Source organism: Triplophysa rosa, linkage group LG19 (genome assembly GCF_024868665.1).
Source record: "Triplophysa rosa linkage group LG19, Trosa_1v2, whole genome shotgun sequence".
Taxonomy (NCBI): Eukaryota; Metazoa; Chordata; class Actinopteri; order Cypriniformes; family Nemacheilidae; genus Triplophysa; species Triplophysa rosa.
In genome coordinates this window covers 12,753,864-12,767,016 of record NC_079908.1, presented here as the reverse complement: position 1 = coordinate 12,767,016, position 13,153 = coordinate 12,753,864, and the positions used below count along the sequence as shown (strand labels likewise).

The window sequence follows — 13,153 nt, the reverse complement described above, 5'->3', positions numbered from 1 at the left end:
CACATTCCGTACGTTTACATTCGTCATACCAATGAATTCAAACGAGTCACCTATGAAACATCAATTAACTTTTGGGAAGCAAGAATGGCAGAAATGGTTTGCAAGTAAAAATTATGAACATTTATTTCACTGCTCCTCAAAAACATGTCAAATAATCTATTTTATTATTTTTACATATCAAAATGATGTTTGTCATTACATGGCATACAGCATTCCATTAATAAGAGAACCAACTGCCAAACATGGTAAACAACATGCCAAATTGTAATAGTATAACACGCCTAATGACAACAAATGTAAATGTGTGGCAACAAAAGCTAAGAGGTCATGATCCTGCATTAACAACAGGACACGTTTGGGTTTCCGTTAACAAACAGGTCAGTTGTTAAACTTGAGGCATTACATTATCTTGAAAAGAACATTTGAAGTACAACATAATTTTTTTAGACAAAAACAAGAGCGCAAAACACAATCTTCAAAAATCCTAAAATTCAATAAAAAAGGAAAACAACCTTGTGCAGCAAGGTCAATTAAAGACAAGATGGCCACATGTTAACAAACAAATGCATATGCACACAAACACACACCAATCATTCCAAAACATCACCCCAATAAAATGCTTCAACTGCAATACATTTTTATAACAACACATTTTCAAAATGATATCTATTATATTCTTTAAAGCAAAATTGTTTCCAAAAAAAAAAATATTAAAAAGGCAACAAGTAGAATCTAATCTGCAAAATACATTACCATACCCAATACATGATTATAACCAAATAAAACACTGTTGTCAAATATCATCCTCACAAACCACATTTCCAGTACTGCACAAAAAAATCAAAATAAAATAAGCGACTTGAAAAATTCAAGGACAAAATATAAATGTAAAAAACAAAACAATAAATTATGAAACTATACCACCAGTTTTTATACTGTTCAGATACATTGAAAGAAAACCCCCACAATGTTATAGTAGCAAATAAAGAATAAAATCTCCTTCATGGTTCCTCAAACGTTTAAAATGAAAGACACATGCTATTTTAGGAGCACCGCCTGAAAACTAAAACAAGTGAATCTAATAACAAAACTCCTGGAGATCGATTCATGCTGGGGCGGCTTTAATCGAGCACAGCGTGACCGATTCATTCAGGGTTCTGGATGCTCTTTTACAGACTCCTCCTTTAATTTCTGCTCTTGAATACGTGTCCGAGTGGAGCCTGTACAGACACAAACAACAGATAACAAATTATATGCAGCAGCGGACATGTTTTGATAAATTCACTGGAAATAGGAAATGCTTGAGAATAAATTTTGCTCATCATTCAGACAACAAACGTGTAGCAGCATACATCAAACTTACTCATTTCAGCTAGCTTCTGGATGAGCGCAGACTCGCTGCTTGATTTGCTAAAAAAAAAACAGACAATCCCAGTGTCAACGCTTTAGTGGAGTCTGAAAGAGACGAACAGGAAAAATGAGAAAACAAACTTGTAACATACCTTCCATCAGCTTCATCTTGTCCATCTGTGTCGAAGCGTAATCTCTTCAGGGGTTTGGGGGCGGAGCCTCCATCAAGACTCCTCTTGAGGGACCAATCGGTGCTGCTCACCATCTGATTAATCTTTTGAAATTTGTCTGATGACTGTATAAGAATAACAATATTGATTTTTCTAAATCAAGTCAGACGAGATTAAGGTGCTTTGAAAGCGTAATAAATGCTACTAACCCCAAAGGACTCGCCAATCGATATGAGAATTCTGTCCAAGGCACAATGAAAGAAAAGATTAAAGACATAAACAATTAGACATATATTTAAAATGTTGTTGTTGTCATAAAGATTAGCTGACTACAAGCTGACAAAGCCTTTCAAACATTACTTTTAAAGGGGTCATATGGCACGAACACGTGTTTTTCTGTGTCTTCGGTGTGTTATAAGTTGCCCATGCATGTATTAGACACGTAAAACAGCAAAAATTAAAGTGTCGGAAAAGACGATGCATTCTATCTAAAAGCGAATGCTCACCCAGACCTGCCTGAAAAGCAGAAATTGCTTTGGAACCTGATGTTCAAAATATGGTAAGAGGCGTTACATTTCAATCACACGCTAGCAGTATTCGACCAATCACTACGCACTGGTTAACTGGCCAATCATAGCACACCTCGCTTTTCAGAGCGATGAGCTTTGATAAAAATCTGCGCGTTTCAGAGAGGAGGGGCAAAGAGGAGATACAAACATGCACGGTATGTGGAAAATACAGCATTTTTTAACCTTAAATCGTGTATACACATTGCATTACATCTAAAACAAACAATAATATTCGTTTTATCCATGTCATATGACCCCTTTAAAACACATGGACACTGACCTGCTCCGTGGGGTCATGACCACAGGGGACATACGGCTGCTTTTCAAGGGGGATACGTAGACGTTGTTGCTACCCGGCACCCGCAGAGGAGAGTTTTTGTAGGGACTGCAGGGGATATGGGGAATTGGAGACAAAGGGGGTGGCTGAAAAAGAAACAGAGACCCACTCGCGTCAATCGATATCTTTCATCATGGAACTGAGAATGAGGAATATATAGAGAATGAAATTGGCAGGTAACATCTCAAATCAATCACTTCTCAAATGACCTTGTTTTGAACTGACGTTTTTCTCAAAGACCACCAGGGGGCGGTATAATACAACAAACTATAAAAATGTGCTCTCAACATGTCTCACCCGAGGAGATGAATACTGAAGAATGTTGGTCTTCAGCTTCTGCATGAAGACCAGGTTGTAGAAGACGATGATGGAGTCATACTGACCTTCTCTAATCAACACACGCTTAAATGTCTGTCAAATCCACAATATTTACACACAGAAGAAATGAACGAGTTGAGTGAATGATATCACATATTTTATCAATCTGAATGAAATAATTGAAAAAGGGAACACAGAATTCACAGACACTCACCTCTTGATTAGTATTGGGCAGCTCTTTGTAAGCGGTCACGATAGTTTTGAAGCGCAAATCCACATTTTTCACCTTGCATATGGCATACATGGCCGACATAATCAACTGCAATTAAAATACACAGTACCTTTAAATATTTTATTGGAACATTACAAAGATTTTAATAATTGTTATCTGCAAAAGTTGAATATACCTGGTCTAAGTGTCTGTCTCGCATTAGTTCATACTCGTTTTGGAGGGTATGCTGAAGCAACGTCCATATTATCGGCTCCAGTTCAGGATGTGATGTCAGCAGCTGTGAGAACAGCATCTTGAGTCGCAGGTAGGCCATCCTGTACACTGCAAAAGACATTACACGTCATACATGTCTTCATACTTCTGAGTGTCTGAGAGAAAGGCCCACAGAACTTTTCATCCCGGGCCACATGAATTTAATCGAAGATAATGGTGTCAAATAAACATATAAACAGCTGCAGAAAAAAAATAAGAGACCATTTCAAAATTCAAAAACAGTTTTTCAGAATTTACTATTTATAGGTATGCGTTTAGGTAAAATGATCGTTTTTGTTTCATTCTGTGAACAACTAACAATATTTCTCCCAAATTTGAAATAAAAATATTGTTTCTATTTGCATTTATTTGCAGAAAATGAAAACTGGAGAAACAGGTCAAAATAACAGAAAAGATGCTCTGTATTTTTTTTAGATCTCATATACTGCAAATTCATATTCAGTTTTAAGCAATACAACAGTAATATTTGTCCATGTATTTAGGAAAAGTTCAAAAAATATTTTTATGTGATAACCTTGATTTTTATCACAGTTTTCATGTGTCTTGTCGTGCTGTCAGTCTTTCACATTGCTGTTGGATGACTTTATGTCACTCCTGAGGTTTGATTTTGTTGAAATTCAACAGACACTGGACTGGAATGACCACAATACATCTAGAAATGCTGCTTAAATTAAAATATGGAATGGTCTCTTCATTTTTTTCTGCAGCTGTATAACATGATGTAAAATATGGGTTAACCATGCAGTAAATGTTTTGCAAAACAGAAGTGCAAACTGCTAGGCCATCTGATAATAACCTACATTTTTTGTAGAAAAGACTGAGCGAGTTTGAGTGGGGTTGTCTGGTGCCTGGCGTGGGGGGCTCAGCCTCTGCCGCTGGGGGCTCGCGACTTGGCCGCACAGGGGAGAGATAGCTGGGGAGGGTAAGAAGGACATTTCTTTTTCTCTAGTGAAAGATAAGTCGATTAAAACCAGTAAGTTGCTGTGTTAGTGGTGGATCACTACACATTTGCCCCATAGTTTTCGATCACACACAACACTAGCCTTAACAACTGCTACACGTTTTACCACAACCACAGGCTAACCACAGTCAACACTCATAGTCCTCAGTGATGCACCGAAATGAAATTTGTGAGCCGAAACCCATGCCAAAAATTTAGGATGCACTCGGCCGAAAACCGATACCAAAACCAAAATTACTTAAAAAAACCTTTTTGAAACTGTTTTTATTTAATTGTATGAATTGCAGACACTAAAACCACAAATATTAAGGAGAACATATTTTAAAACAATACAACATTTATTTTCCTTGGTCATTGCAACACTATCAAATAAAACTTTTTTACCAATCATCTAAACAGCAAATATAACTTGTTTACCAATACTCTAACTATTTTAGTTTTAGAATTATATTATGCATAACAGTAGTCAAGTTATAGTCAAACTCATCAGCCCTTGCTAATACAAGAAGTTTATATATGGTGCACAATGCAAACAGGCTTAAAATGAGCTTCAGCGATATCAGCACCTGCCGGATGACGGTCCACGTGATCTACATCATCACTTACTGACAGATCGTTCTTTAAAGTTTGGCTTTAAAACATGTACGCGTCAATGTGTGTGTGATCTCCAACAATAAAGAAACGAAGCCAGTCACGTGCAGTCGCACATCACACAGAGCTTGCGTGTCATTTTCTGACTGCTGGTTTTGAGCTGTTCTTGTTATATTTATTAGTTTCAGCCTTTGTTATGGCACGCTTACATGATCGTCCTTTGAAAACAGTGAGCACGAGCACTGAAGGGAGAGTGTGTGCCCCCGGATATTTCAGCTTTTATTTTGGCCTATATTTTAATTTCGGTTATAGAATTTACGGTGCACCACGTCTGCACAAATACACATTATAGGCAGATGAAAAACCACATCTAATGTCTTTGTTAAAAATACACCAACTAGATCCTCAGACTGAAACTCTAACCACAACACTTAGATTTGAGAAGTTTTGACACGTAGTATGAGCAAACTAGTATTATACAATGTTTTAGTGTTAATGGGGTCCAAAATGTCAAATCAATTTAGTAAGGTGTAAAAGCACGAGGAACTTACAGACACACAGGCCTATTAACCAACAAGCTCATGCTTTTAACCCCAAAAGAGCAGTATCGGTTCCTCCTTCTACACGTGTATCAAAAGGAAGTGCGGCACTTCATTCTCACGAAAAGGTCACAGAGACATGCACTTGTCCCCTGTGACGCTAATATGTGACAATATAACAATGCTATTTTACAAACTAGCAATGCAAAACAAACATCAACATTACAGAACCAAGAACCATTTGATCACCAAAGCTTAAAAATAATTGTAATTATTAATATATTATAGATATTACTTCTACATCATATAAATAATTTAAAGCTGCTAGAGATGCACTGATGCAAAGAGTGATGTCTGCCGATACAGATTCGGAAGATTAAATTAATATTCCTTAACTTTCTGAATGTTATTAATTCATATAATGACTATTAATATTGAACATCAAACTGCTGATATTTCTTTACATTTTCTATATACAGAGCACAAACTCATTGCATTTTCCTGTCTTCTTTTGATTGACAGGATATATCGGCCCTCTTCATTGGCTGTTTTTAAACTATTAGAAGGCCGTTAGTGTTAAAAATTGCTTTTATCGACAAATACCGATTATTGGCCAATATATCGGTGCATCTCTTAAAGCTGCAATCCATAACTTTTATGGCAGTACATCTATGGCAGTTTGAAACATAAATAGCAGGTTACTTTACATACTGTATTTTTTTTAAACGTGTTGAAAGGACGTCAAACAATTTCCCATTAAATCATACTCGACAGCTCAACCTCGATCATTATAAAAGCTAACTGTCGTGAATGGAGACTTTTTATTGCTCAATAACTCAACTTGCTAAATCACAGATTTTTGTTTATAGTATTTTCGACCAAGTAAGTTACAGACCGCTGCTTTCACTTAACTGTACATTTACATCATAATAACTGGGATAAAAAATAATAAAACAGCAGTCAACCCATCAGTGTATAATGGAAATCTTTACGGTTAGCAACTCGTGAAATTTAAATACTTGGAAGTTTTAAGCCTCTAAACCATTCGCTAATCACCGTCTAATTCGGAGGTATTTCACATCTCAGTTTGGGGGTAAGTTCTTGCACATTTTTGTCTCCCTCGAACATTTCACTTTTTTCACACAAACAATACAACCACATACTGACGTTGGCTGTTACCCACACACCGATCACGCAATCAGTTCCTACATTAGCGCCTCCCACATTTCCCCTCTAATCCAAATGAGCGTTGGGCATTGCTGCATATCCAGCAAGTTTGGAGGGATCACTCACAGGTCAGCTGCTGTGTGGTTGTGGTGCAGGGGCTGGTTTAGTGTTGCTGGGGGATCTGCCTGTTCACCGGCTCCTTCCTCACAAGATTGTTTAAGAAGGTCAAAGAGTGGAGAGTCCTGAGGAAAAGAACAAGGTGCTCTGTGTTAGATCGCTAGTGTGATTAAATTCATGTCACATTTGTGTGTATTGGCCTTTCCACAATGTACATACTATCCAAGTAGTTTCACAGAGTCAATCTGAACCGAAAGTACTACTAGAGAATGAGTATATGATTAGAGCCTGATACTCGATAATGCCCTGTTTATGAGGTCATCCAAACACAACTAAAACCAAAGTGCTTCCTTATTTACACCCACAAGCTCGCCATTGCTCTATTTTCCCTGCACGTGTGCCATGTCAAGTTAAAAAAATGAATACAAGCAAACAATAAATGTAAATAATAAAAGACTTGACATATTATTAGAATATCTAAAAGGTGCTTTCGATCTAGCATCTACAAACAGCTAAATACTCATATATAATCAGACACTCCTTGACACTCCTGATTTACAAGCTCCACGTTTGCATATCATTCATTACGTGTGATGTCATGTTGAGTCATTTATGCGAACCTTGGACTGACGGTCCCTCCTTGTGTGTACCTGGGTGTCAATGAACAATGCACGGTAACATACAAGCACAGTTAGAATGAAACCAAAGGGACAAAATGTATAACTTGTGTGATGAAACCATCAATTTACTGAAAGATTAGCTTCAAAGCACTGGCAAACGGCTTATGAAACTAAAAGGTCCTGGAAATTCAACGTTCTCAATGAAATTGTTGAGAAACAGTCACTATTGCTTACGACATAGACAAAGATTACTCATACTAGCGTGTAATACAAGATAAATCAAAAACGTTTGGACACATATGACTCCATTTGCATTGCCTTTAAGCTTAAAGTTGATTAAATTCCTCATAGTTTTTATGGCCAAATAATTATCCGTTGGTTATACTTGATAAACAATGTGAGTCCAAGCAATCTTGGTTCTGGATCTTGACCTCAGTCTAGCTTACAGAGCATTAAAGGCTATTTATGGCAAACTTATTCATGACACAAGCAAACTTTGCAAACAAAGATCATTATACACAATAACTATGCATAAAACAATGCAAAAATAAAAAATACAAACAGTGAAAATAAAAAGTATTTGTAAAAGTCATTAATACTTGACAACCCCCAAGATCTTTCTAGGAGAAGTCTTTTAAAAAATGTCAATGACTTTGGTCAAGTAGCTGTTGAACTATGTACTATACTAACAGAAGCAAAGAGTCAAAGCCACTCCTATCTATCAGACAAATCTGTAATGCATAAATAAAGGTTGCTAAAAAGAAATAAAGTGAAAGTGAAGATCTAAGATATTGTTTTACAAGAACTTGAAAGTAAGTGAACTATGTGAAAGCGTTTACGTGCATAAGGGAAGGATGCGGGAGCTTTAGATAGACATGAATAGAGAGAGAGGAGGAACCTTCAACTAAAACCCCTCCCACTCACTCGCCTCCAATCCGTCACTTAAAGTACATGCCTCAGTGTGTACACCAGAGACCGAACGGCAGGTTGACTAGCTAAAGCCAGATCTACAATATTAAGAAGCAAAGAAGATTATCAAGCCACAAATCACGCAAGGTGAAGGAGTCAAGGAAATTAGAAATATTGAGTTTGAAAAAAGAACGGAATGGTTTGAAGAAACTTCATAATTTATGACGAAAACCAAGGACAAACACGCTATGGATTATAATTTTGTTGAAGGAGTGATGCTGTGATATCAGTGTCAAAAAACTGAGAGCATCTTGAAACCTGTGGGTAGGAAAGAAAAAACAACTTCCTGTGCCAGGAACAAGGCGGCTAAACACATTATCCGCTACATCTAAGCGAGAGATGCATGAAGGTAAACTGATGTGGTCTGCTTATGTAAATGCACTTTGACTAGAATTACGCAACATTTTCCTGAGCATTTGATGCTTCTGACACTTGAGATATTCATATGTTGGATGTGTATATTGTAGTTCATGGATTAAGAACCTTCATGGATTTTAATGTTTTGGTTCTCAGAGCAACAAAGGACATTGAGTGACGTGAACGCTAAACTTTACTCATCCTAAATTGAAGATGAACAGTTCACACAGAAACTGCACGAAAGATGAATTCAAATACGTCTTGTATAGCACAGTTTTCAGTATAGTCTTCATTCTGGGGTTGATCTTCAACATGGTGGCCTTGTACATTTTCCTATGCAGACTAAAAGTGCGCAATGAAACCACGACCTACATGCTAAACCTCATTGTGTCGGATACGCTCTTCGTCCTCAGTCTACCATTCAGGACGTTTTACTTCCTTAACAGAACGTGGCCCTTTGGCCATGCTTTCTGCAAAATCTCAGTGGCCTTGTTCTACACCAACATGTACGGCAGTATCCTCTTTCTGACGTGCATCAGCGTGGATCGCTTCCTGGCTATCGTTTACCCCTTCGCATCCAGGACTCTGAGGACCAAACGCAATGCGAGAATAGCCTGTTGTGTGGTCTGGATAGTTCTGCTATCAGGCGGCTTACCCACAGGCTTTTTGATGGACACTACATCGTCCAATGACAAAAAGTACTGCTTCGAAAAGTTTTCAAACTCGCAGTGGGTGTCCAAGGTCTCTAAAGTGGTGGTCTTTATGGAGACGGTGGGCTTCTTGATTCCCCTCATGATAAACTTCATCTGCTCCATGAAGGTCCTGCAGACCCTACGGCACCCGGAGAGCCTCAACCGGGGAGGGCAACTCAACAAAGCCAAGATCTTGCGCATGATCGTGGTGCACTTGCTCATTTTCTGTTTTTGCTTCATCCCGTTCAATGTAAACCTGGTGTTCTACACGCTGGTGCGAAGTCAGGTTATTACAAACTGCATCGTGGAGTCGGTGGTCCGGACCATTTATCCAATCGCATTCTGCATAGCGGTGACCAACTGCTGCTTTGATCCCGTGATCTATTACTTCACCTCGGAAACCATCCAGAACTCCATTAAACGCAAACCCAAATCTGTCCATAAAAACACTCTGAACAATACAATTGACAATGTAGATAATTTGAGAAATGACTGTATAAATAAAACCTCATCTTTACAAGATAAATTTATCAGCGATGAGTCTTCAGTGTGACTAAAGCCAAGGTGGCAAATCTCAGACAGGAAAAATTATACACCACTAGCAGAAGCTGATGTGCCAAGAATGTTCTCCGTTTCCCAGTAATGACTTCAGAACACAAAGATATTTTGGACGCATACAACCTACTAATGATCAATGAATTTGAATTCACAAATATATTTTAAGTGTTATTGTTTTTGGCTGCTCTTTGATGGCGTTTACAATATCTACTGTAACAGCTGACCGATCTTAATTATTAAATGTGATGTATATGCATATTACATATAACTTGAATTAGTAACAAATGTGACTTTCAGTGTTAAACAATTTTATGAACAGTAGATTATATGCTGTCATTCTGAAACCTTGTATCTACACATTTGCTTGTTTTCAGGAAACTGAATAAACACTGTACTTTTAAATGATTACATCCTTTTTATTGGTTAGATATTTGCCAAACCCAGTGAGAAACATAAATGGTGACTAATAATAATGATTTATGACAAAAAAATAAATCATGAAATATGGCGATACGTGGATTCAGACGGACAGCAGCGATGTGTAAAGGTGCTCAAACGTTTGATTTTACATTAGAAATGTCAAACCTTGAGTTTGACATTTTTGCCTATCCATATTGCTGTAGATATACAGTTTTATTCCCTATTAAACAGGCAATTAAAAATCTGGTTTGTCAAGTAAATTTCACATCTATTATTACAAAACAAAAGACATTGATGCTTCCCAAAAAATGATTCCCAGCTATTTCCAGGAACAAACTCTTGGTATTGTTTTCCATGCCAAGCCGTCACTAAAACAAACTCCAATTATATCTGCTCAGTTTAAGTACAAGCACTTCCCAAGGAAAGGGAGCAGCCTGTAGACCAAAATGACACACCGTATGTTTATGTGTAATGATGATATCGGCGCTGGTCATTGTAGAAAATGAAGCTGATGACGTCCATGTCTGCAGGGTGCGACCGCTGGGATTTCACAGCAGCAGCTCAAGCATAGTTTCATTTTTTATGATTGAATCATTCTTTCAGGATGATTTATGATATCTATTATTTCGCAATGAAATGTTACTATGAAAGATTTTTTTTATTACGTTTCATGAGAGAACTAAACAAATTCAAAAGAGCAAAATCATGTGTTCAGAAGACTTAAACAGGACTGAACACGTTGCTCCATCACCCTGCATTCCTTGCATAATCGCATGCCTGGGGGCCACACTTCCACACATTCAAATCATGCTGGTAAAGCATTTCTTTTATAATGTAACAGTTGAATAAAAACTGTGTCATTATTAACTCATGTTCATGTTGTTTCGAACAAGTACGACCTACTTTCTTCTGTAAAACAACTTAGTCCCGTTGCTAGGGTTGGAGGGGATAGGGGGCTTAGTCCCCTCAGAACATTTTCATGTATGCGTTGTGTATATGTATATGTTCGTTGGGATAGAACCCATGACTTTTGAGTTGCCAGCACAATGCTCTACCAATTGAACTACAGGAACATGGGGAAAACATATATAAGTGATTCACCCCCAACCACTAATTTTATTCGATCAAAAAAAAACTATGTAAAAGGTATACCAATATAGTAGACATTCAGTTATATCATATAGGTGACTGGTGTCTCAAACTATGCCTAATAACTGACAATGGCATACTGAGAATCCTACAGCTGACAAATAGATGTGTATTTGAGATTACTCAAAAAATCCTGGAAAAATGAACACTTACATTACAAAAACATCACACTGCTCCACCTACAGTAAGTTTGATCAAGATTCTCAGTCATTAGAGATTACCTGAAGCTTGTATAGACTCAGCCTTTTAAACCTGGTCCACAAGAGCAGTGCAATACATGGCAAAGAGACTTAAAATGACCTCCATACAAAATTTTCTTGCCAATTTATTAGCTTGAGCACATACAGTGAGGGAAATAATTATTTGATCCCCTGGTGATTTTGTATGTTTGCCTGCTTACAAAGAAATGAAGGGTCTATAATTCTGGCTCCACAGATTGGTTCTGTGCCTATATGGACCACAGATTAGTCCTGTCACTTTAAGAAAGTACTCCTAAGTCATTTTGTTATGTATATAAAAGATGCCTGCCAACAGAATCTGTATCTTCCATTTCAACCTCTACACCACCATGGTCAAGACCAAATAGGTTTCAAAGGATGTCAGGGACAAGATTGTAGACCTGCACAAACCTTGAATAGGCAACAGACAGAAGCTTGGTGAGAAGGAGACAACTGTTGGTGCGATATTTGGGAATAGAAGAAATACAAACCTGCCCTTGGTCTAGAGCTCCCTGCAAGATAAAGATGATCTTGAGAAAGGTTAATGATCAGCCCAGAACTACACGGAAGAAGCTTGTTAATGATTTCAAGACAGTTGGGAACACAGTTAGCAAGCAAACCATTGGTAACGCTATGCCACAATCAGAGGTGGACAGTAACGAAGTAAATTTGCCTGAGTACTGTACTTAAGTACACTTTTTGAGTATCTGTACTTTACTTGAGTATTATTTTTTCTGAGTACTTGTACTTTAACTTGACTACATTTGAAAGACAAATATCATACTTTTTACTCCACTACATTTATAAAAAGGTCCAAAAGTAGAAAATGGTTTCTATGCAGCGGGGTTTCCTGTGTGCGCAATTTATCTGGCTTGCGATCTGCCAGGACCTTTTACTGTTGCCAAGTATTTCAGTTTTTCTAAGCTCGCGGTTTTCCGGCAAGCTTTTGAATGGCCATTTGGCAGATTTTTTTCAGGCAAATCTGGCAACTCTGGGATCTTCCCCGCTAAACTAATGTAAACGTAGTCGCTGCTACATCGTTGATAGCGCTCTGAAAAGGCAAATAGAACATTAAAAGAGGAAAAAGGCACATGTTAAAGTGTGCTGTAATCATCTGTGGGTTACGATCAGTCAAAGATCGTAGAAACATTGTCATGAAAATGATCGGCATAACGGCTAAACGGTAAATAAGCATCACATACACCTTGAGCTACACGTGCGTGTTAACTTCTGATCTGCTGTTATATCATTTAAAGCGATTTGGAAAATGAATGATGTTTTTACTGAAGTAACTATAGTTGAAGTATTCCTGTTGAAATAAAAACAATAGAACCCTGCCCAAAATACAACATAAAATGTAATGGATTTAATGGTTATAATGGGAATTGTACTATGGATACTTGTTGTCTACTTGTATGTGATGGATTCTATTGATGGGATGGTAAATCCTATTGGAATAAACCCCAAAACACACTACAAAGAGGAATTTAATTTAAAAATCTCATTCTAATTAAAAAATTCATTGTTTTTTTTCAGCAGGGATGGT

At 37.5% G+C, this 13,153-nt stretch overlaps 2 protein-coding genes across 2 annotated transcripts in view; one reads left to right on the top strand and one right to left on the bottom strand.

Moving 5' to 3' along the window:
• Positions 1-104: 104 nt before the first annotated feature.
• rb1 (retinoblastoma 1) overlaps positions 105-13,153 on the bottom strand; it is a 31,394-nt gene continuing 18,345 nt past the window's right edge. Inside the window, exons 18-27 of the mRNA XM_057360046.1 lie at positions 6,634-6,749; positions 4,050-4,162; positions 3,152-3,297; positions 2,959-3,063; positions 2,724-2,837; positions 2,370-2,512; positions 1,730-1,760; positions 1,503-1,645; positions 1,364-1,410; positions 105-1,220 (exon numbers count right to left, since the gene is read on the bottom strand). Of these exons, the coding sequence (XP_057216029.1) occupies positions 1,150-1,220; positions 1,364-1,410; positions 1,503-1,645; positions 1,730-1,760; positions 2,370-2,512; positions 2,724-2,837; positions 2,959-3,063; positions 3,152-3,297; positions 4,050-4,162; positions 6,634-6,749 (1,029 nt within the window). The 3' untranslated portion in view covers positions 105-1,149. The remainder of the gene's footprint in view (positions 1,221-1,363; positions 1,411-1,502; positions 1,646-1,729; positions 1,761-2,369; positions 2,513-2,723; positions 2,838-2,958; positions 3,064-3,151; positions 3,298-4,049; positions 4,163-6,633; positions 6,750-13,153) is intronic.
• LOC130570005 (lysophosphatidic acid receptor 6-like) lies at positions 8,184-11,332 on the top strand. Its single transcript, XM_057360050.1, has 2 exons — positions 8,184-8,562; positions 8,727-11,332. Exon 2 carries the CDS (start codon positions 8,784-8,786, stop codon positions 9,813-9,815), a length of 1,032 nt encoding a protein of 343 aa, XP_057216033.1. The 5' UTR covers positions 8,184-8,562; positions 8,727-8,783; the 3' UTR covers positions 9,816-11,332.